At 36.4% G+C, this 26,097-nt stretch overlaps 1 protein-coding gene across 1 annotated transcript; it reads right to left on the bottom strand.

Moving 5' to 3' along the window:
- Nucleotides 1–1,740: 1,740 nt before the first annotated feature.
- On the bottom strand, nucleotides 1,741–21,442 carry LOC149774677 (uncharacterized). Its single transcript, XM_089944898.1, has 5 exons — nucleotides 21,249–21,442; nucleotides 13,821–14,057; nucleotides 12,693–12,839; nucleotides 10,412–10,620; nucleotides 1,741–4,611 (listed from the first exon to the last, which is right to left on the bottom strand). Exons 1-5 carry the CDS (start codon nucleotides 21,331–21,333, stop codon nucleotides 4,402–4,404), a joined length of 888 nt encoding a protein of 295 aa, XP_089801024.1. The 5' UTR covers nucleotides 21,334–21,442; the 3' UTR covers nucleotides 1,741–4,401.
- Nucleotides 21,443–26,097: the final 4,655 nt, after the last annotated feature.

Raw genomic sequence — 26,097 nt, 5'->3', positions numbered from 1 at the left:
AGTGTGTAAAATATTCCGGTTATTGCTATGAATGCAGATGTATACAACTGGAAAAAAAACCACAGACTGAACAGGTACTATCAAACGATACGAATAATATAGACATCGTAAATTCTTAAACTTTATGGCAGATTGGTATAACTGTCTTCTCAAAGGCTCAGAACATTTATATTAAACATTTATTGATACAGCAAATAATGGACTCGACCCGTCCTACACATATTGAAAGATGATTTGTAAAATAATAAATTGAATTAATCCTACGCATTTTCAAACATCGATTTCGAAAACAGTTTGAGGAGTTTTCGAAGATTTTCAAAATATGAATGCATCACGTGTCAAGAAAATCCCAATGGTGTATGGAAGCAACTCGTGTCTCTAACTTCCCAATATTGTATTAATGCAACACGTGTCAACCGTATCCCAATATTGACTGAATGCAACACGTGTCAATAGCATCCCAATATTAAATGAATGCAATACGTGTCAATGGCATTCTAACAGTGTGTTAATACAACTCGTGCCCCTAATATCCCAAATGTGTATGAATACAAAACACGTCACTAACATCCCAGTATTTCATTATCTCTTTCATCATATAGTTGTACAAGAAATGTTATATTCACTTTATAATATGGTGATACATATTTTTTTATATGGGTTAGGTATAATATATATATATATATATATATATATATATATATATATATATATATATATATATATATATATATATATATATATATATATATATATATATATTGGAATAATAGTGTAAATAGTAATACATATGACAATGAAGTTATTAGAGCTTCATGATTAAAGTACAGCCCAAACCAATTCAATAATGGCTCGTTTATGTTGATGTTAAAGTTACCTCATCAGCCTCTCGACAAATCAATAAAATCTTTCTTTATAAAACGATTATCACACATGCATTCACGGGTTTATTATTTATCCATTAGATATACAACTCGCCATGAACACGCATATTCATTCGTTAATCCACATAGACACATTTAGGTAGTCCGATCGAAAGGAAGTCATAGAAAGAGATAGCTCGATGTGTATGTGTGTGAGAGAGAGAGAGAGAGATTAGTATTTTTAAACGTAGCTTAAAAAACATTTTTTTCAGTCATATCACTACGATGTCTGCAGTGTGGCATTTTATAGTGATGTTTAGCACTTTGGCATCATGCCGCAGACGTATAGCATGATGCCCCACCTAGTTACATTATTATGACACCAGGCCGACCAGTCCTAACACTAACCTCTTAATGCTGAGCGCCACGCGAGGCAGCTGTAAGTACCATTTTTTTTAAGTCTTTGGTATGACTGGGTCGGGGATCGAACCCACGACCTCCCACATCCGAGGCGGACGCTCTAACCACTAGGCCACCAGATAGATAGATAGATAGATAGATAGATGGATGGATGGATGGATGGATGGATGATTGGATGGATAGATAGTTTCGACAGCTATATCAATTAATGGTTAAACTTAATTTTATTGTTAGACGATTTGTTATTTCTACCAGACAATTACATGAAATTCAATGCTGATGTAAAGGATAATTTATCTTGAGAGCGTCCATTCTGTTAGTCCATATGGAAAAAAACATTGTGTGTGTTTGTTTGTTGTAGCTTAAGAAGTAAATGTAAGATGCATGTTATATTGTAGTACAGTGGAGTGCAAAATCACGTTTCAATCTCAGTGACATATTGTTTAAAAAACACATACCAATATAATTCTGTATTGTCTAATTTTCTATACAATCTCAAATATTTTATCCAAGTGGTAATGCAAGAATACCCACAGAAAGTTAATCAAACAAGATATTACAATCGATTTTAGTTGAATTTTTCAAACCAGCTTCTTAAGTACTGACGCTAAGTATATAAGGGATCGTGTTTCTTCTGTATACTTGCAATGTAGAAAGAGAAAATGTCAAAAGAATTTTTCTCAGTTATGCGCTGTTTACGGACCGATAAAAAGGAAATATCTCATTTAGTCACAAAAGTCGTATGTCTCCACTATGTCGAAGTTTCCATAAGTTAAGATGAACCTGTTGATATCCCTGTATAATCTGATTAACAGCGGGTTGTTTTCCAGTTTGTCTGATGTCATATTGTTGATTAGCCTTCCTTTGGCTGATATCTGTAGAACGCAATGCGATCCGTAACAAAAAATGTAGACATTCCCTTCTATTTCAGTGTCTACACCAGCCAGAACCTTCATGTCCTGGTTCCTATACGTAAATACAACATCCCAGGTGTAATTATAAGCTACAAGCGTTTCACTCTGTTCATAAGACATATATATCACTCCTTTCGTTACATCATTTACAACTCGCATTGGCCTCAGGAGTTGTCCACTTTGATAGCTGATTGACGTAAGCGGCATTATGTCTGTTCCAGCTTTGTCTATTATCAAAATGCAATGCTCATCTTTTCCCGTTGTGATCACTAACTGGTCTCTAATTGCTGCAATACCCCAACACTCGAGCTTCGTTCTAATGTCCTTAATTATTTGCATCTTCTGATTGATCTCAAGTATTTGAATAATCTTCAGACTTGGAACTGTCACGGCCACTTCGCAGTGTCATAGTGGGCATAGTCCTCCAATACGGCATCAAGTGGATTACTGCAATGCAGAAGACATTTATACGTTCTTTGGAATGTTTTAGGCACATTTCAACGAAGGACAGGTTCGGACTCACATCAATGGAAGCTTTTCCAGTATCCATTATGTTTACACTATGCTGACATGTCACTGGAAAGTTATCATGATATTTTCTGCATTTATCACGCATATATTTATTACAGTAATGGCAGAAAGAATTTTGCCAAAGTTTGTTTGTTTCTTTTGCAACAAATATCACATAATATATTCCTAACTTTTTCCGCTGTGATATCCAGCAGACAAATCACCATTTTGTTTATTGGGAATGATTCTGCACATTGATCAACATTCTCTGTGGGATGTAATGGAGCCGGGAGAGCTCTGCAAACTGGTCAGGGAAATGTGGCATTTTGTGTTCCTCCTTTAGTCAAAGTGCTATTGATATGAGACTGTAAGCATGATGCACAAACTGTATGTCCACATGGCTGTACTTTTGGTTTCTTGAAATTCTTCAAAGACAGAACACTGTAATACATGCAAAGAGCGTTCCTTTCCCGTGAAGCGGTCGTCATTTTCAAATCACCTTTAACTTGCACAGGACTTCCTTTATTATATATCCTAGTAAGGTGATCTCATGTCTAGGATTGTGCTCACAAACAGGTAAGATATTTATAACGCCTGATATAAAGGTTACAGGTTACCGTATCACGGATCAATAGTTGGGTGTTTTTGTCCTCTGTGCGTGCAAAGTGTCTAATGAATAGGCAATGATGTAATGGGAAAGATAAATGTACTATGAACCAAATTTTATATTAGGTGTGGATAAAGAAATATTGTTTCTCACATTTTCCTTTGAACACGAACACTGGCGTTCTGTTTAACTTTATTGAAACCTTGCTGTTGTTGATTTGGGGTTTAACGCAATGTCTCTCCGCAAGGCAGGTTATGATTGGCGGCGACTACATGGGGTGGAGGAAGAACCTGGGAATACTCCGTTAAGAATGACCGACCTACGGTCCCGACCAAGAAGCCAAAATGGAAGGCAATGAGTATACTGTAGTCAGTATGCCGTTGTGACGTCCACGTTTTAATTCCAGAGTCAATACTATTTCCGGTGTTTGAATTTCAGAATAAAATTTAAATAAATGTCTTTGTCCAATAATTCTGTATGAGCACTGAAATATCTCCAGGAAAAAGAATGAATCTTTTAGAATCCAAATAATTTGAATATAATTTATAACTGCAACTCAAACAACAGGCACTTTCCAGAAGAGACAAAAGCCCCGACTGATTAATATCTATGTAAACAAAGAGTATACAGAGACTTGAAACGCAAAACAGATTGCCGGATGAGGGTCAACTTTCCATAATCTTTGAGAAGTATTTATGTCTAAAAACACATAGTCCCAGTATGACCTTGACAAAAGTCAACCTTTCTACTCACGAATAAGATAAAAATAAGTTGTTTACTTGTCTCAGTTATTTCTGAATTAAGGTCGGAAACTAGGTTAACATAAGATACAATGTTCGGTGATTACGATCAAACTCTAAGGTCAAACTAATTTTTAGAAAATATCAAATTCCTAGCAAACAAAGTTACATTATTTTTACATATAATAAAATTAAAAATAAAAAAGAGATTTTAAAACTTACAAACAATTAAATGAAATCAAATATAAATTAAATAAAACATACGTAACATTGGATATTGTCTTAAAACACTTTAAAAAACTTTCCACACTCTAGGATTTGTTGATACTAATGGTCAGCAGATGGATTTACTTTTCGGGTTGTGATGAAATCTGGGCTTGCGGCATGAGAGGAACTGGACTATTTTCATACATGGTACCTTGTAATACCTGCTGGTGACCAGTACTGTACCACGGGTTGTAGGAGGACGGAACCACACCTGGTTGGGATGCGGATGTAGACATGACATATCCGGTGGTAATATTTGGCACTGGGCCTTGGGTAGGCACGTTGCTGAACTGAAATAATGAATGGATTTCGGAACAGGGAATTTAAATCCAAACTCTTACCATGACGTAAAAGCACCCATCACTCACTCCGAGTATATAAATCTATAATAGCAAACATAGTATTTACAATATCTTTTACATCAAAGCATTGCAGATTAACCTCATGTCGATGTCTGTTTAGAACTTGTTGTTCATTAAATTGGTTGATTAACACGTTACTTTATCCTCTTTTAACTTTAGACTTTACTGATGATTAGAAAAAAAGAACTATTTGAGCAGTTTTATTTAAGGACAAAATGTGTATCTAAGCAAAACTTTATCGACTGTTCACTAGAATTTAAAAAACTAATTTGAAAACCTTTACAATTAAGCACTTGAAAAATTAACTGCACAATAAATTACTAGATGCAAGTATACCAACTGATTCCCCTTTCAGGAAGTAAGGAGCTAGTCTGTTTTCCTGAAATCACGGATACAAAAAAGGGCATGAGAAGAAAGCCTTCTAAATGGGCTTTATCTTTCTCTTATAAATCCCTCACTTAAGCTGCTTGTATCTGATTTTATCCTGGTTGCATCTCGTAATAATTACATTTCCATTTTTACTGTTTGCGATTCGAACATTTTCATGATATAGTCAGCGTATGTAAATTATTATCTGCGATATATGCAGGATATATGCAGCAGCGTACTATGCAGGATATAGACAGCAGCGTACAATACAGGATATAAAAAGCAGCGTAATATGCAGATATAGACAGAAGCGTAGTCTACACGCTATAGACAGTAGCGTACTATGCACAATATAGACAGCAGCGTAGTCTATAAGATATAGACAGCAGCGTACTATGTAGGATATAGAATAGCAGAGTAGTCTATATGATATGAAAAGCAGTCTACTATGCAGGATATAGATAGCAGCGTAGACTATAGGATATGGACAGCAGCGTAATATGCAGGATATAGAACAGCAGCGTACTATGCAGGATATAGTACAGCAGCGTAGACTATAGGATATAGACAGCAGCGTACTATGCAGGATATAGACAGCAGCGTGCTATGCAAGATATAGACAGCAGCGTAGTCTATGGAACATAGACAGATGCATGCTTTGCAGGATATATGCAGCAGCGTACTATACAGGATACAGGCAGCTTCGTAAAATGCAGAATATAGGCAGCAGGGTGCTATGCATGATACAGTCAGCATCGTATTATGCATGATATCGACAGCAGCGTAGTCTATGGGATATAGACAGCAGTGTACTATGCAGGAACAGAAGGTATAAAAGAAGTCATACTCCTTTGTACTATGAAGGAGCAGAAGGTATAAAATAAATCAGACTCCTTTAGCTTTGTATCCTTCAGAGAGCTGTACGTTTTTGTACCTATTCAATTGCTGCTCAAACATTTGAAAACAAAGTAGTGTTACCATTGTATGAAATATTAAATACTAGTGCAGTGGAGTGGTGACAGTGATGATATCAGTAAAAGTTGAAGTAGTAGTATAGATGCGGTCCTGGTTGTAAGAGTACTAGCAGCGGTAATAGTAATGTGGTGCTAGAAGTGGTACTGGGGTCATAGTAGTTAGGAACTGTGGTGCTGGTAGAGTCTTGTGATGTACCAGAACAAATGGAAAAATTGATGCAGCCGTTGTGGATAAAATGTGTAGATCTATTTGACTGATCGATCAGACTGTCACACAAACAATTGAAGTAGAACTGATATATCTAGTCTGTGACAATAGCCATACACTACGGATATGATCAGTGTAAGTAGAACTGTTATATCTAGTCATTGACAATAGCCATACACTACGGATATGATCAGTGTAAGTAGAACTGATATATCTAGTCATTGACAATAGCCATACACTACGGATATGCTCATTATAAGAAAGGTGGATAATTGCAGAAGTTGTAAATAAATAACACTGGACAACAAATTTTTACAAAAGTCATGTTACTGAAATAAAATTAGTCAATTCTTATCAATTTTTATGTGCTGAACACGAATATGACAGTCAAATTGCAAAATTGGCTCTAGTTTTTTTGTAATCTGCAAGAAATTAATGTTTACATAACGAAATGCATTCCAATAGTAAAAGGTCAACTGTAATAGCCTACCTATAAAAAATCAAGTCATTGACTACATCTTAGATTTCTTCGCCTGTCTCTTGTACAGCTGTTCGGGAGCATCTCTGAGGAGTGTCCAGCAGTAGTCAGCCAGCATTGTAGTGGACCATTTTCCCTGGTATCTTTGTTCCATTGTTGCGATATCTTGATGAAAACGTTCGCCGTGTTCATCACTAACAATACCACAGTTACTAGGAAAGAAATCCAAATGGGAATGAAGGAAGTGAATCTTTAGAGACATATTGCAGCCAAGTTTCTTATACTTCATCAACATGTCTTCTACTAGTTCCTTATAGTTTTCTGCCCTAACATTTCCGAGGAAGTTTGTAGAAACTAGGCGAAAAGCATTCCATGCTTGTTTCGCGTCACCTTCCAGCAAGTTGTTGAACCGGTCATCTTTGAAAAGCTCTCGAATCTGAGGACCCACAAAAACTCCCTCTTTAATCTTTGCTTCGCTGAGTCGAGGGAATTTTTCATGCAGGTATCGGAATGCTGGCAAAGTCCGGTCAATGGCTTTCACGAAGTTCTTCATCAAACCTAGTTTGATGTGAAGGGGTGGTAGCAAGATTTTCTGAGCCTCAACCAGAGCTGGGTGTTGGATATTCTTCTCTCCAATGGCTACATTCTGCCTGTGAGTCCATTCCTTCCTCATGTAGTGCATTTCCCTTGCTCGGCTATCCCACTCGCATAAGAAACACATGTATTTTGTATATCCTTGCTGCAGTCCCATTAAAAGGGCAACTACCTTCAAATCACCACAGAGGTGCCAGCTGTACTTGTTATACTCAATGGAATTCAGTAGCTGCAATAAGTTATCGTATGTCTCTTTCATGTGGACAGCATACGCTACTGGAATAGATGGAAGAATGTTTCCATTGTGCAAAAGCACAGCCTTGAGACTCAGTTTCGAAGAGTCCACAAATAGTCTCCATTCTTGTGGGTCATGAGTGATTTTTAAAGCATTCATGAGGCCCTCAATATCGGAACAGAATATCAGATTACTTTCCTTTCTGAAGAAAGGCTCCAATTGCTGGTGGCACTTTCGATATGCAGTAATTGTGACATCTTCTTCTAGAAGATTCCATTGTTGGAGTCTTGATCCTAGCAATTCTGCCTTGTTCTTTGATAAGTCCAAATCACGAATCAGGTCATTTAGTTCTTCCTGTGTTATTCTGTGTGGGGTTGATGATGCACCACAGTGAAAATCTGGATCACTGCATGCTGATGGACCAGGAGAAGAACAGGTCGACTCACCTTTGTCTTCGTCAGATGAATCAAGAGAATATTCTGCTGGAGGTTCTGGAATAGGAAGTCCCTCACCATGTGGAACTGGTCTCAATGCAGACGGAATGTTTGGGTAGACTATTCTCGACTTCTTTCGCTTCGTTATTCCGCCGGAAAGAGGAGGAACCAAGCAGAAGTAACAGTCATTTAGGTGGTTGCTTGGCTCTCTCCACACCATTGGGACTGCAAACGGCATTGATGACCTTTTGCAATTCAACCACTGTGAAAGCTGTGTTGTACATGTAGCACAGCATATATGCGGAGCCCAAGGCTTGTCTTGGTCACCAACCTTGCATCCGAAGTAAAGATGATATGCCTTCTTCACTTGAGAATTGATACTTTTCTTCTGGTTGGCAAATGTCACTTCCCCACAAATATAGCAAAAATTGTCCGCGGTATTAACACACTTTCGAGGCATTACTGTTCTTTATTGTACGTAAATGGATAAAATAATAAGTTTTATGTAACAGTAGCTTGAACTGTCTCGCACAACGTCTAAAATATTTTAAATGCTGAACCTATCTGATTGGGCTTTATATAGTACACTGCTTACGTCAGCTTCAGCAGCCGCCTGGCATTAGTATAATAGGCCTACACATGTATAGTACACTGCTGACGTCAACTTACTTCAGCAGCCGCATGGCATTAGTATTGCATTGCATCAGAAAATGATGCAATCAACTGTGGATGATGTGAGCATGATGGTATTATGCAATGTTACATCATTATTCCGGATGTTGCTGCAGTCCTACTGGAGAAATTTACACAGTGAAACATAGAAAATGAGGTATATGAATATCTTCAAAACGAGAGCCAATACAAATTTTTCACGGTTATATTCGTGTTCGGCACACCAAAATACTACAGATTAGGGCCTTTTCAAGTCAGTAATGATTTCACTGTTGACCAGTGTAATAGCATCTTTAAATTCGCATTTCTCCTCAACTCGGAGAGATAGATGTATAAAAGTATACTTATTTTATAAATCTTAAATGTGGAAATCTTTTAAGAATTCTTTTTTTATTTCTTGCTTCCAATATATTTTATATGACATTAAATTTAAATATTTTGTGAAAAGAATAAAAACATTCCAAACGGTTTTAGCACCCATCTCATAAGTATTGTCAAAGACGAATTCTTCGGACTGTGTGGTATATTAGATTGTAAGGGCATTAGTGAACCGAGATAGGGATTTCGAATATGGCGTAGATTTGTAATTACAAAGATCTGAAATTTACGATCTGGTACTTTTCAAAAATTATATTTGGTCAACAGGTATGCACAAATATGATGGCATATACAAATTCTGTAGGAATATAAATATTTATATCAACATATCATGGACTGGCCTAGAAATAGCGTGGTCAGTTAGCATTGATTCTATGCCGTACTGTGCACGATTCTAACATATGCACATTAAGACTGATTAAGCTGTTACAGTGCGCATATTCATGACTGACACATAATGCAGTCATATTTTGCTAACATATTTTCTGTTTATATTTTGTGCTTATCCCGAATCCGTTTTTGGTAATAACATACTCTCAGATCAGTGTACGAATGTGAATACGTACTATCAGGTCAGTGTAGGATTGTGTATACGTACTATTAGATAGTGTAGGACTGTGTATACGTACTATCAGGTCAGTGTAGGACTGCGTATACGTACTATCAGATCAGTGTAGGACTGCGTATACGTACTATTAGATAGTGTAGGACTGTGTATACGTACTATCAGGTCAGTGTAAGACTGTGCATACGTACTATTAGATAGTGTAGGACTGTGTATACGTACTATCAGGCCAGTGTAGAACTGTGTATACGTACTATTAGATAGTGTAGGACTGTGTATACGTTCTATCAGGTCAGTGTAGGACTGTGTATACGTACTATCAGGTCAGTGTAGGACCTTACATACGTACTATTAGGTCAGTGTAAGATTGTATATACGTACCCTAAAATCAGTAAAGGAATGTGTATACGTCCCTCAAATCAGTGTTGGATTATGTATACGAACTCTAAATTCAGTGTTTGACTGTGTATACGTACTCTCAGATCAGTGTATGACTGTGTATAGGTACTCTTAGATCAGTGTAAGGCTGTGTATACGAACTCTCAGATAAGTGTAGGACTGTGTATACGTACTATCAGATCAGTGTAGGACTGTGTATAAGTATTATCAGATCAGTTATGACTGTATATATGTATGTGTATTGCATTAATTTACGTAACATTTTCTGTATGTGTCACTGTAAACTGCCACCATGCAGACACTGGAGCTATATTACTGGAAAATTGTAAAGCGACGTTAAAAAATCCCAGATACACGCCCACTATCCGTGAGTCTCGAGTCAAGAATTCCCAACTGAAAGAAGATGAAAAACAGTTATTTACCTTACGCCGACGATAACAGCATATCAACACAACAATAACAGTCATGAGGATAGCCAATCCAGCAAGGCTGCCTATAACAATGCCCACAATACTTCCTACTGATAGCTTGCAATCGGAGTGGTCTCCACACGGATTGTATCCGTTACAGTTTAGCTCATCCCGAATACAGTGTCCGTTGTCACATCGAGACTCCCAGGATTCACATATCCCTAAAATACAGATAATAAAATCTGAAGTTTAAAAAAAAACAACGCCCAATTTCTGTTTAGGAAAACGTTGCCAGGATCAATGCATTAAACTGTATCCCTGCAGATCGGGACATATTTAAAAGATTTCCCAGTTTGCGTTTGACTATTTAATTTTCCTGCGATCCGAAAATTAATAATGATTTTGGACACAACGTCTCAGGACAAAGAAGGATAGGGCGAAAAGTCAAGTAATAGAAACTAGGTTTTAGAGAGCAATGGGACCAATTTTATGGGTTAAGGCGTTTCGCCTCTGATTGTTGTTCCGACTTTGTGTTAGTAAGAGAAATATAGACATGGTAAAAGAATATAGATGACACATTTCTAACCACTGTGTAATTGATAAATATCCCTAGTTCGAAAAAAGAAAGATGGTAGACACAAGTCATAAATAAAGCCCCCAGTTTGTCTCTACTTGACCGTTAGCTAACCAAGCCGTGTTCTGTTGATGGCTTCTTTGTTACGAGAGCTAGTTTTGCTGGTAAGAGTAGTAAACAAATTCCACAGACGAATGACACATGTATAGTTGAACCCCGATAATCCGGAAACCTTCGTTTCCAGTGAATATGTCGGGATTAACGAGTTTTCTGGATTATTGAATCATCACACTATTATCTTACGATATCATCATACCGTATCATGCTCGTACTGTACCTGTTCACTTTATTAAATGCACCTGTACATACGTGTCGGTGGATATTTTGAATGGTAGCTTAAGGGTGATTTTCATTGTGCAGGCAAATCGTCGTTTTGTATGTTGGCCAGTATCTCTGCTCGTCTATATTTGATTGATAGTGTCGAATAATAATAATGTAAAATGTACCACGAACAGCGAATACAAACTGGTATTTAGAAGTTAAATGCGTTATGGAAAACTAATAAAATGCAGTCATTGTTATACGCCATGTTATACAGTTAAAACCAGTGTGTTTAGTGAATTATTATGAGTAGTCGCGTATCAAACATACTGTTCATAAAATCGATGGTTGCAAAACCGTCACGCAGCATAATTTTCTCATTGTGATCGATTTAGAACTTTAACGTGATGCTTGAATTTGACCAATCAGATATTGATAAACTGACACACCTCCAAATTTTCATCGGTGAATATAGGCTATCCACTTGACTTTATTTTCATTTATGGTTCTTTGATATGTTTGTATTATTGGACAGAATATTTCCGGATTATCGAGGCAGGTTTTATGGTAATTTTACGCTTTGGTTCCCGATTTTGATATCCCGATCCGAAAAGAGGATTTCTCGATTAACGGAGGAAATTAACCTTTATGAACTCAATTCCTGTCAAACTATGACCGGAGTGCGATGATTCGTGATAAACGATGTACGGATCAACGAGGCCCCGCTGTACAACTGGAACTCAGTCGTATATTACGGGTTTAGATAGAACATTTATACTAAGACGCAGCCAACGCAACACAAGTTTTAATTAGGTTAGCAATGTCGTGACAAACAAGTTCTTTTATTTTAAAGAATCTTTTTTGTATGAGATGCAGTGTTATTTTTTAAATGACCATCTCTTTTATGAATGCAAATTATTAATATCAGAAAGGACAAATCATTTATAAAACAATCCCCCATATAAATGCAAACTATTAATATCAGAAAAGACAAATCATTTATAAGACCATTTCCCTTATGAATGCAAACTATTGATATCAGAAAAGACAAATCATTTATAAGACAATCTCCTTTATGAATGCAACTTATTAATATCAGAAAAGACAAATCATTTGTAAGACAATCTCCGTTATTAATGCAAATTATTAATTTCAGAAAGGATAAATAACTTATAAGACCATCGCCCTTATGAATGCAAATTATTAATATCAGAAAAGACAAATCATTCATACAAACCATCTCCTTGACGGATGTAGGTTATTAATATCAGAAAAGATCACTTCATCAGACCAGTTTTTTATGAATGCAGGTTATTAATATCAGAAAGGACAACTCATTCAAAGGAAAAATATAAAATCGGTTTGAAAGAAATAGTAAAACAGATCTTTTGTACTTACCCACATCAAACGCATTGAATATAATAGAGAAATGGACTGGTGTTCCGAAGAAGTATCGTCTTGTTTCGTACTCTATCCTAAGGTATCTGGTGAAAGTCCTGTAAACATCGTCTGGTTTATCACTTCCACATAGCTTGGATCCTAAACCTTAACAAGACTCAGGCTGTGAATCAAGTTGCATACGTACATACCAAAGGATATAGAAATACACAAAATATGTCACAAAATTTGCAACCGGAAACGGAAGAAAGTGACATGATGAATTCAAGAAAAAAACCACAAAAAAAAAATACAAAACATTTACAGTGCATACTAGATTTAGATACTAACATTGCCAGACAAAGTCCATGTCATCTAGTGAACATTCCGTCAATATTATTGTCACATATGTTATGCCACGAGAAATACACCCCCCCCAAAAAAAAAAAAATATGCTGAAACATTTTCCTCGATGGTTAAGGCCACACGTTAAGGTAAAATTTAATGCATGTACATCAACGTGAATTCATCAGGTATCACATTAACAATGTTATGGTCAGCACAGTTTGTTAAACATGTAAACAAAACCACATAAAAATAAAAATATTTATGGTGAAATATTGTGAGGCATCGGAACACGCGGAAATAAGGTATAACTAGATCAGTGTCATTTTGAATCCTACTTTGGACTAATATACACCGACAAAAGGAAAAGTAATATTTTATAACGGAATCAAAGCTGTAGTTATAAACTGGCCACCTAGACACGGAAAAACTAATGGAATCAATTATTTGTTGAATTTTACGAGGCGTATTGGTTTTCACTCTTTTCTGTTATTTAGTCAAAAGCCACAGAGTTGTAATACTCTAAATGAGATTAGGGACAGTTTTAAAGGAACAGTTAATTGTTTTTGTTCAATAGCAAACCGAAGAAAACAAAACCACTCAGACGCGACACTTGAAATTCAGTAACAAAGAATTTTAAACGGAAAATACTAAAGGTTATGGGGCAGTGTTTTCTGTGGAAAGCCACAAGCTGTCAATTGTTACCTTGAGTTGAAGTTTTAGGCTTTAAGGTGTTGAGAATGCAAAAAACAAACCTTGGGTGGATGGTGGTGGTCTTTAAATTCTAAAATATAAGTCTTTTACCCGTTATTTTAGGTGCGTACACGCTATTGCCATCTTTCATCATTAATTTGCCTGTGAGACAGTCGTCAGTTCCAACGTCAAAATCTTCAAAGTAAAACTGTATGTAAGGGTCGGAATACCATGACTCAATAGTAACGCTACAGTTCGACATCCCGTCAGAATGGAAAACCAGTTTGCCCGAGTGGAAACTATCCAGTATCATCGATATTTCTCCTTGACAATATTCTTCCATGCGGTCTGAAATATTCCAGGTACCGAATAATAATAATAATAATAATGATAATAATAATTGCAGTATAACAAACGAAAATAATAGAATTCGAACAGTTCCAACATTGATCTTTTCGTACAACTACATCCTCTTGCAGGAATTATGTGCACTTTCGTGTCCGCGAAAGAGAAAAATAGTGAGATACTTTTTTGGTGAACTAATACGCACTAATGATTATGTCGAATTTCAATAGTAAGAAAAGGAAACATACCAACAAAGTTTAAATGGAAACATATGAATATTTCTGTAAACCTTTTTAATATTATAGTACTAAATATTCCTTTCCTTGATCAATAAATGCATGGTAGTATTTCAAGGGGAAGAATAAACTTAATTGACCTGATCTTAGAGATATACCGCTTTGATCATTTCAAACTTAATAGATCGGACCTTAGAGATCTACCATTTTGATCCTTTCAAACTTAATAGATCCGACATTAGAGATCTATCATTTTGATCCTTTCAAACTTAATAGATCGGACCTTAGATATATACCATTTTGATCCTTTCAAACTTAATATATCGGACCTTAGAGATCTACCATTTTGATCCTTTCAAACTTAATATATCGGACCTTAGAGATCTATCATTTTGATCCTTTCAAACGTAATAGATCGGACCTTAGAGATCTAACATTTTGATACTTTCAAACTTAATAGATAGGACCTTAGAGATCTATCAATATGATCCTTTCAAACTTAATATATCGGACCTTAGAGATCTATCATTTTGATCCTTTCAAACTTAATATATCGGACCTTAGAGATCTATCATTTTGATCCTTTCAAACTTATTATATCGCACCTTAGAGATCTACCATTTTGATCCTTTCAAACTTAATATATCGGACCTTAGAGATCTATCATTTTGATCCTTTCAAATGTAATAGATCGGACCTTAGAGATCTACCATTTTGATACTTTCGAACTGAAAAACAAGTTTTACTTAGGAATGGCAAACATATTTTTTCTTTGACATCACCCTTGATACTATCATAAAGCTAGTTCATATTTCGTTTGGTACTGATATAAACTAAAATATTAGATTCTGATTTCAAACAGGTAAGGTAGGAAATATACATTGCTTTCCCTCATAACACAATTCCAGCTAAGAGACATACCAGTTAATTTCCGGGTGCGGAATATTCTTTCTAATCAGGATTTTGGTTCTCTTGCATTTCAAGATAAATTTTTGTTTGTTTTCTTCATTTAAAATGGCTGATCGAATTTTTCCCCTTTTCTCTACAAACAAGAACAAGAAAACCTGACAGTACTTTCAAGTTAGCTATGGCGTTTTTTCTTTCTTCTGTAAGACAACTACGCTTTCCGCCTTCTACCCCCCCCCCCCCCGAAAGAAAAATGGTCTGTCCAGGTAAGCACAGATAGGATTCAGGCCTGAGGGCAAATCACCATCCCCCCCCCCCCCCCGCTGTAATTGTAATCTTACTGCTCAAACGACCAGTGAGAAACTCATTTGCATATCAAAGGGGAACGAGTTATATATGACAGCTCTCTGGAGTGTCCAAACACTGGGCTAGTACAATATTGTCACTGATACTGGTCATATCAGCTATCGACAGCACACAATTCTCGCTACAGATAGTGAACTTTATATTATACCATCATTTGACTTTTCGAAGTATCTTTTGAGCCTATGTCTGACTCCCTATTGATATGCAAATGAGTCCAACGGTCACTGCTCAGGGACTTGTATGTGTATGGAGCACAAGCCCTGGTACTGCTGTAACACCTGCAACTAAACGCTCATCAAAGAAACGACAGGATACCAATTGGTAGTTACATCTCACAGTGATAAACACCATCCAGTTGCAACGTATCCCAGACAAAGCGAACTTCACTGACGTATAAACAACGCGACTGCCTGCACACAGCATGTAACCCCACGTCAGTCTCGTTTTGAATTGTCATTTCGGTCATTTCTGTGCTGAATTGTAGCGCAATAAAGATGAAAAATCTTATAATAATAGAGAAAAGTTCCTGATCAAAGAATTATATATTTCACTTAGTACTGCGAATCGCTTGAAAGTGAGGCGAAAACACAATCTTACGCTTCTGCAAGAAAGCGGAAGAAATCATTTGTCCTGCAGTAGCAAACAACATGGAAAAGTAAACGGCGTTCTTGTTGGAGCAGCTCCAGTTTTTCAACATGTTCTGGTTTATAAAAAGTAGCCTGGCATGGTGCGCCACCAATCTCCCCATGGTATGTACATAGAGCACGGCAATGATCTTCCACTTTGCAATGGCTTCAAGACATACAGATATTTGATTGGATGGGAGCGATATAAAAAAGCCATCACTAGCCAGCCAATTTGCTCCCGTATTACCGAAATAAAGCCATCGAGCACGCGAAAAGAACGTGGAATACATTCAGCATATTGTTGTGCATTCTGAGGAGCACAAGTTGGCTTTCATGGAAAACATTGGCTTGCTGAATTTGTATTACAAGAGTGCAATGTACAGATAGTGACCTTGTCGCGTTAGGGTTAACGAATAATTTTAAGCTGTTTCAGGAAAGATGTTGTGAGAGCCTTACACAACGCTCTCAACCACCCACCCACCGATAAAAGTAAAATTGAACACTACGTTTTGAGGAAACCCGTCTGCTGCTATTTCTATTTACCATTTCAGTCACCTTTCATACAAGTCAAGGAGGAGATTGAAACCTTGACCTGCAGAATATTACAGTGCAGTCTCGCCTTAAGGAACAATTCTACATGAACTGATACATGTTGATGCGATTTATCTACATGGATATAGTCTCAAATTATTTTGAGGAGCTTAAATATTATTTCATAAGAGTTGTTTTCGCTGCCGTTAATATGATACACCTGGAAGCAGTTACAGCTTCTACTAAATGTTTAAATTTCTCCACATTGATTACTTCCCTTAACTTTATGGTTAGAACAGTCATCAGTCTGAATAGGCATAGGTATGATTCCAGATTTTCAATTATTACCTTTATTATTATATCATTTCTCGCAACTCAATGGGATCGGATGGTATACCGTGTAAATCCACTGGATTGGTTTGGTCCAGGAGAACAAAAATGGATCTTGAAGCGCTGCTGACTTGTGATAGCATACAACCCTACCAAATGTACATCTGGTAGAATGGTGTGGAAAAGTTGACCTACTTCGTGTCATCAGAAGGGCCCACTCTTCGTCTAGTATCAGAGGGGTTTGCCGATCTACGTAAGTCTCAAGAAAGAGTAATCAAGTAGGCAGGACTTTCGGTAGGAATGAGCAACCAGTTGCATGACCTATATCAAGTCATATCCGACATTTGGGGCCTAGGCGGACTATTCGCGTTTGTTACCAAAGGGACACTGGTATGCCCGGTGACCTTAGTGTAGGCGTATCAGTTCGTTTCAATAGATTTATGGTGTGAAATACTTGGGTTCCTTGAGCTGTGGCCAGATTAATCCATTATCTGTGTTTGTGTTTCTATTTCAGAATTCATACTCGCAGTGGATTGTCTGGGTCTGCTGTTAAAATGGGTCAAAGTCATAAACATATTATACTCAAATACATGGATCCTCGAAAAAATTGCAATGGAATAAAGAGCATTGACGTCCTGTTGATATGGCAACGCTTCAGTAATCCAGGTGTCATTATTCTCCTTTTCAACACGAGTTAGGTTATATATGGGAGACGCAATGAGACAGATATTGTCCAACATTTGTGATTCTTTGGTAAGACTTTGTTTGGAAAGACATTGTTGTGTTTCCTCAAGATCACCAGTATTGTTAAAACCGTGCATCGTTACATGAATATTTGATAAATGAGTGTTGATATATGGCGTTAAAAGCAGATACAGGGGTGATGGATAATATATTAATGGTTTCTATATATTAAACAATGCTGTAGGTGGTGGATAGTAGATAACTGGATAGTGATATTTAAGGATTGTGAGGATGGTAGGTTTTCCTTAAGAAAGAAAGGGATGTGAAACATGGGGATATTATAGAATGGGGTAGAACTTAAACTGTATCAAGAGGATCGTAGGGGTTGTAAGGGGAGATATGGAATGTTGAATGTTTATCAAGCAAGCCAAATTTCTTAATTTACTCTCTTTTATAGGGTACCCGAATAGTAGATAACTAGTGTTGATAATTGAAAACTATGCGTTGGTGATTAATTATTGGTTGGTGGATAGGAGACATCTAGGCCTGGATAAATAATTGGCTTGTGGATGGTAAATAACTGGGCATTCATAGTAGATATTTGGGTGATGGATAGTACATCACTGTGTGTTAGGCAGTATTGTAATAAATTTGAAGTATGCGCATTTTTTTCATGTGCTTCGTTTTAAGGAATTCGTAGATTTTGTGATTACTTGGTGTATTATGGGAAGTAGGTCGTGTGGAAATATTCCTCAGACCGAAATAATTAGCCAATTACTAGGAGCAAACATCACGGAGTGAGGTGTTAGTGAGTTTCTATGATGCCATGGTTTAACCTTAGTGGATTCACGTCAGAGCCTCATGAGTGTCCCTGTCTTTGAATAGTTATAGATTACGGCATTTGTATGGGAAAATATGAACGAGTTTTTTGGATGGAATACTATACGACCTTGGGAGTGCAGTATATCCATCCGACAAAACGAGTCCATATTTTCCCATGCAAATGCAGTAACCTTTTTATTATATGCTCATTTTTTTTAATTCTACCTAAGGCTTAATTATATATTAAAAAACACTAGAAGAAACAACGTAAATTAATGTATGCCGTATTCCAAATTAAATACACAAGCGCATATTCATCATTATACAACAACAACATTATTACTGCGCACATAACTCTGCCCAGATAAATTTGAAGTTAGTCGCGCGCTCGACATAACTTTCGAGAAAATATGGCGTGTCTAGTTAAAATTTAAATTTAGAGTCATATTGTGAATTAATGTGCATTGCAACAACCTCTCCATTTGATCTGGAACCAATAGAGTTTGGTATTTCTTTTCGATTCTACGAAATTTCGTGAAATTTCGTGATTATGGACTGGTTTTGTATGTGAAAATTCCACATGAAATACATAGGATTTAAGAAGCTAGGGAGAAGTACAGAGCCTCGTTACAAAGAAAATTTGGAGAATCAGTCCTTTAATCAATATTGTTACAGGTTATAACCCCCACCCCTTGGTGCAAGGACGGATACTCCACAATTTTCTTTGTAACGAGCCCCTGTGGGGAGAAGCGTGTTGATATCTGCACATGTGTTTTTTTTCTGTCATTGAATGTTTGAAATCATAATGTGGGGAAAATATGAAGTCTTTCAATTGCAATTATCAAGAAGACGCTATGGAATTTAATGCTTATTTCATTCTGAGTGTAGTAAGGAGGATGTAATTGCACTTATCATCGAAATTACAGAACAATTTCGAAATGTGTAATCAAGATTGAGAACCTAACATGGCTCATGTAATTCGGATTTGCAGTACTAAGAAAGTAACATTTTTAGGAAATTCAGGATGTAAAACTGTAAGTATATTTTTTTGTTGCAATTCTTATCACTAGCTAAAAAAGACAGTGTATTACTTGTCACTTGTATGTCATTGGTAAGGACCTTATCTTGCGTCTGTTTCATACTGTAGCTAGCCTAAATCCAAAATATTGTAACAACGCGGAATATGCCAAAGCATCTGGTATGTGGCAGTCCACGAAACATCTGTTTTAGTTCATTCAGAAACAAATTTAAGGAACCACAACGTAAAGCGCCTTATACAAGAGTGTACATGATTTGTTTGCAAATCAAAAATGCCGGCGTCTGCATCCACTGTTTGTTTACAAAAGAAAGTAGTTCCTTTATGCACGTGAATACTATGTGTGTATTGCCGCGCGGGTTCAGTATCGGGTAATACTGCACGATACTGACAATGTAAAGTTAACGGGGGAAAAAATGACCATATAATAATCTCTATTAAAATCTAGTTGTGTACATTGTTTGTTTGACTCCACGTGCATTATTTAAGATTGGAGACTGGTATATTACACAATAGAATAAGATCGGCAGGTACCTATTATGTTGATGTAGTGGCCAATGTGATGCAATTTTACAGGCGAGATTTGGCTTAAAATCATGATTTAACTGGTCTAATGTGGTGTAGGGGGAGTAGTATAGAAAATTAGGTGGCTGTGAGATCTGTGGTCTTGTATTAATTAGAGTAAAATTAGTATTAGGGTAAAATTAGTATAGAATGGACACTTTGGACCTTCTAGTTTACAACAGTAGTTGTATAGATATCTTTGGAATTAAGAAATTAATAACTTATGACTTCTAGAAAATTGCGCCTGGATTTGACACCGGTCGGTCAAGTAAAACCCCTTTAATGTTATAGTATGTTAATGGGTGTTGATATTAGATAATTGGTCACTCGATATAGGATAACTTGATTTGTATATTACATTCCTGGTTGACGGCCTGTGTTAATGATATAGAATTTGGTCGCTGCATAATACATACCTAGATGCTGGATGCTAGACAACTAGATGGTGGAGAGACGGCAACTGGATATTGATATGCTAGTATTATGAGGATCGTAATATGTTTGAAAAAAAGGGTATTTTGTGGTACAGGGATAGAACTTTCATTAAGCAAAGCAAAATAAGTCATTTCGTTTGAGTACAGAGTAATTCCAATTTTCTCAGTCGACAAATTCTAACCATGTACGTTTCCCAACAATGTAGAACCAAAATATTACAAACAGACAGATTCCTCATGTGAGATGTATGTCGCAATAAAGCATTTAATTTAAAGTGCAGAAATATCACATTTCCCTCCAACAGAATGAACACATTAGAAATAAACCGATACTGACTCGATTGTGATCCCACCTCTACAGACATAACAGACCAACTCTTCACTGTGAAACCTTTGCTATAATACGCACGGACTGTTGACACATGCTACACAGTTACAAACCACATGTTACCACTTTGTGGCCGAATGTTTATTTCTTCTTAATTTCAGTCATGTTTACCCCCGCCCCCGCCCGTCCCTCAAATGCCCTCCCCCCTCTACTACCCATGTTGCCCACTTTGACACCAGTAGCCTGTTTAATAAAGACCTAATGATTTTTCTCCCTACAATGAGCATCCCTTCATCTATATTCATGAACAATGAAGTGTACATTTACTTACATGTCCGGAAAGATTCAGGGTAAACATTCTTTAACAACATCAGGAATAGAATCATCAGTCTGGCGATGAAGAAAATTACGTCCATATTGAATGGTATTTTTCAAAACCAATGCAAAATGCCTTCTATCAGTATATCAACACTCCTTTTGCCGTTTACACAACCAAAGCACGTACATGAGTCATAAATGTTGCGAAATCGCAATATACAGATAAACGGCGGAAGAATACCTAAGTTACTAGGCTGTTATCATGTGACCTAAATTTACACTGCGTTCACTGTTACTGGTACATATATTATTTAATTATCATTCAGTGACGACAGGACAATTCATATAGATATTGATTTATTGGAAATCATAACAGATATATCTACCTGTAACGTTTCTGTAAATATAACGATGCTTAGTCAAAAATCTCAAAATGTACGACAGTTAAAAACAGAAGCACAAATACTTCACATGCTTTGTATTACATCATATACTAGTCAGAACAATTTTTATAGAGCGAAATCAAGTTGGTTTCTTATTCCTTATTCCCGATTCAGTAAGGAATAAGCAGTTACTTATTCCCGATTCAAATAATTTTACATAAATTTGAATATTTATCCCGTATTGACATCCAGTTGGCTATTTATTCATAATTCCCAATTCAGTCGGTTACCACTTCTTTAATGTATCTGAACGCCCTTTCAACACATGCATTTGTTATTCTAACCCGATTGAAGAAATACGAGTTTTCTTTTGGTACAAGCTACATAAAGTTGAATACAGACAGATTACGGACTAATTGTTGGATGGGTTTAGGATATTGGTAGGTATACATGCTTAGTACTTTAATATATGATTAGTTAGTCGTGTTAGGTGTTTGAGTAGTGTCTTGTGGTGCATGGCGTGAAGTATTGGATTCGGATTCGAAAAACTTACTGATGAATCAAGCTAATGGAAAATCACCAAAACCCATATACGTGTGAAATTGGAGGTTTATATTGTGTGATCGTCCTTAAAGACTAATTAAGTGGAGTATAATCAACTTTAGGAAACCTTCAGTTGACTTTTACTGTTGTCTTGAAGTCCTTGTAACTGGGTAACTTAACATGTGGGTAAACGATTTCTAGAAATTGGGGTTACAAAAAAGGAAGTGGAGGGCGGGTAAAACACATGCCCCAAGAAGATTATATGATAGTTATACAGCTGGACCATTATTTGTTGTCGTTAAAGAGATTTGACAAAGACAATACCTTGACATTTTATCTGTAGAGGATAGTTCGAGCCACGAAAGAGGTCCTGACGAAGTTCGAAAGTCGATTTCGAGAAATCTGTTGCTGGATAAAGGAGGTCGCGTAGGACACATACCGTAAGAAGATTATATATTACGTCTATATTTGGGCCATTACGCCCCCTCCTTATAAACTTTTGACATAGACCGTTCGTTGACATTTTACCTCTAAGGAGACAGAGTCCATGCAAGAAAACTGTCCTGATGAATTTCGTCGAGAGGCATCTGTGAAATAAGGAGGGACCCTATGGTGCCTGGTATAAAAAAACCCAGGCAAATGTTAATAGATCATATCGATAGTTTCAAAGTCTCTCGGATAGTATCTAACTCGGTAAACTTTCTAACAGTAGCACCAGTTTAATAAAATTGTCAAGCCGATTTCGAGAAATTTGCGCCTTGGTGAAGGAGGTCGATTACAACACATGCCATAAGAACATTACATCTTGCCTTCACATTTGGGCCATTACGTCCCCTCTTTATAAAACGCTTGACATGGAACCTTTCTCGACATTTTATCTCTAGGGAATAGAGCCCACCCACAAAGAAAGTCCCGATGAATTTCATCGAGAGGATACCGCGATATAAATGGGGGGGGGGGGAGGATGGGTACCGGGTACGCAAAAGATGAAAATGTAAATTAAATGAATCAATAGTTTGTACTAGTTGAATCCCTACTTAGACTATTTTGATTTCAACGCCTGTTGCAAAGTATCCAGTTAGGCAGCTGTTCTAACCGGAGGAAAAATGTTTAACAAAATTCGTCGAACCGATTTCGAGAAAGCCTCAGCCAGATAAAGGCGGTCGGGTACAACACATGCCGTAAAAAGATTATATCTTACGTCTCCATTTGGGCCATTACCTCCCGTCTTTACAGTGTTTTGACAAAGACCCTTCCTTGACCTTTTATCTCTAGAGGGATAGAGTTTATACATGAAAGAAGTCCTATAAAGTTTCGTCTAGAGGAAACAGGGAATTAAGGGGTGCCCTCTGGTTACCGGTACGAGAAATACGCAAATGTTTAACGATTGTCGAATAATATTGTATTAATAAAACCCCTACTTACAGGGTTTTGATTTCAACGTCTCTCGCACAGTAGCTAACTCGGTACACGTTCTAACATGAGCGAAATTGTAAATAAATTTGTCCACCCGATTTCGCTCTGAGGTATATATTAGGGCCATTACATCATTATTGTTTTTGACATAGACCATGCTTTAACAGCTTGAAGTTCTGACGACTTTTGTAGAGAGGAAATAGCAATATAAAGCGCGCCATATGGGTACCGGGTATAAGAACACGCAAATTATATATATTGTTTGTATTTATTTAACCACTACTTAGAGGACATTGATTTCAACGTCCCTCGCAAATTCTCTAACTAGGCACACAATCTAACAGTAGGAAAAGTTTGAAAACATTTCGTTCTTCCCTTTACTATTACTTAGTTAAGACCATATCGTTGTAACAGTATTATATTTCCATGTACCAATTATAAGGTTATTATATTTCCATGTACCAGTTATAAGGTTATTATATTTCCATGTGCCAATTATAAGGTTATTATATTTCCATGTGCCAATTATAAGGTCATTATATTTCCATGTGCCAATTATAAGGTCATTATATTTCCATGTGCCAATTATAAGGTCCTTATATTTCCATGTGCCAATTATAAGGTTATTATATTTCCATGTACCAATTATAAGGTTATTATATTTCCATGTGCCAATTATAAGGTTATTATATTTCCATGTACCAATTATAACGTTATTATATTTCCATGTGCCAATTATAAGGTTATTATATTTCCATGTGCCAATTATAAGGTTATTATCAAGTACACTTATTCCTCATTAACTTTGATTGCAAAAAAGTGCTGACAAATCGTGGAAGGAAATTCTAATTTCTGGACAGTGTAAGGAATTAATGAATAAACAAAGCTAAGACAAAAAGGAGCATTAATAGAAAAGGAATAAAAGTATTTACTAAAGTAAATAGTCATGGAGGTAAACCTTTTAATAGAATAGCTAAAAATGATGCATTTGGCTTAAAGGTATACTATGTTCTATAATTAGACGGTATAAACGAAGACGCCGTCATGTATTATCAAGCACCGCAAAGAAAATGTACAAGCAGAATTCCATCACTGAACTACTATCATGCAAAACATACAATCTTTATAAAGATCACTTTTACGCTCATTAAAATATCAGAAATATGATACAGCGGAAGAGGAAAATATGAACGGAGAACGTTCATGGTACATTTAATTCGCCATAGTAAGGCAAGTAAACTATAAGGTTTCAGTGGGCTTATCACTCAGAAACAGGTATTATAAAGAATACCACAAAGATGATTACTTCCTTATTTTATGCAAGTGAGAGAGACATGTATTGTTAATAATGCCGAAATAATAATTACTCAATTAGTTTATACAGAGAGAGAGAGAGAGAGAGAGATGTATTATTAATAATACAGCAATACTGATTACTCCCTTAGTTTATGCAAGTGAGAAAGACGTATTATTTTTAATGGCGAAATAATGCTATCTCATTAAGTTTATATTAATGCAACATCAAGTTATCAATGTCACTCAACATCCCATAGAATGTTTACTTTTGTGCTTACTCGTGTGCTGTTTAACTGATCAAAGAATCCTTAAAATGCATAATGTGTATTGAATTCATAATCCTTAATAGGCGTAATGTGTATTGAATTATTACTCCTTTATACACGTAATGTTTACTCATTTAAAGATGCGATATGTATTGATTTCTTACTCCTTAAGAGGCTCAATGTGTACTGAATGTTTAGTCCTTAAGAGGCGTGGTATTGATTGAATTCTTGGTGCTTAGTAGGCGTAATGTGAATTCAAGTTGGAATGCTTTAAAATGCATTGAAATTCTAGTCCATAAAAGGCGTGAAGTGTATTTAACTATTTGCTTTCAGTTAGTTGATGTAATATTACACTTACGACATGACTGAAAAATTTTGAAAAAATGTACACTACGAAAAATGTTCTGATTGAAATGAAAGAGATTTCTGGAAAACGAGATCACCGATAAAGCGTATTGAAACTTTGCTCTCTTTGATTAGACATAGTCTGAGGGTCGTGTTGATCTACAGATGTATTTAGGACAGATATCTTATGAACGTCCTTTCCATTAATACATTTATCATAGCCAGATATCGAGGATAATCGAGCATACTTTTGCCATATATAACTCAGATGGAAACGTATACTACAAGTGAAAAATATATCGATTATATACATTTATAAAATCAAAAAACTATTCGGCAATCTCTGTAAATAATCGGTAGTTTCCGAGAGCAAAAACCGGATATGACGTTTATTTATCCCTTCTATTCAACCTAGCCATTCAAGTGCTTAATTTTCCCACGTAAATGTTATGCGTAAGATGGTGCTTTTGTACAGCAAATATGGTGCACTGTGTTGCATACGGATGTATCCAAAAGAGTGATGATGGGGAAAAAGCTTTCTTTCTTTTTCCGAAAAATCATATTTACCAAAAAAAAGTGTGTTTAATATGGGGGTTCAAATAGGGGAGGGATG

This window comes from Sinohyriopsis cumingii, unplaced genomic scaffold, assembly GCF_028554795.1.
Source record: "Sinohyriopsis cumingii isolate HCF-2022 unplaced genomic scaffold, ASM2855479v2 utg000160l, whole genome shotgun sequence".
NCBI lineage: Eukaryota > Metazoa > Mollusca > Bivalvia > Unionida > Unionidae > Sinohyriopsis > Sinohyriopsis cumingii.
This window is presented reverse-complemented; position numbering and strand designations above follow the sequence as displayed.

Bases quoted from the DNA above. Each gene is read 5' to 3' on its own strand.
- LOC149774677 (XM_089944898.1), bottom strand. From the start codon at position 21,333: ATGGACGTAATTTTCTTCATCGCCAGACTGATGATTCTATTCCTGATG. The intron at 14,058-21,248 runs GTAAGTAAATGT...GGAATATTTCAG, and splicing joins CCCTGAATCTTTCCGGACAT to ACCGCATGGAAGAATATTGT. The intron at 12,840-13,820 runs GTAAAAGACTTA...AGTCTTGTTAAG, and splicing joins GTACGCACCTAAAATAACGG to GTTTAGGATCCAAGCTATGT.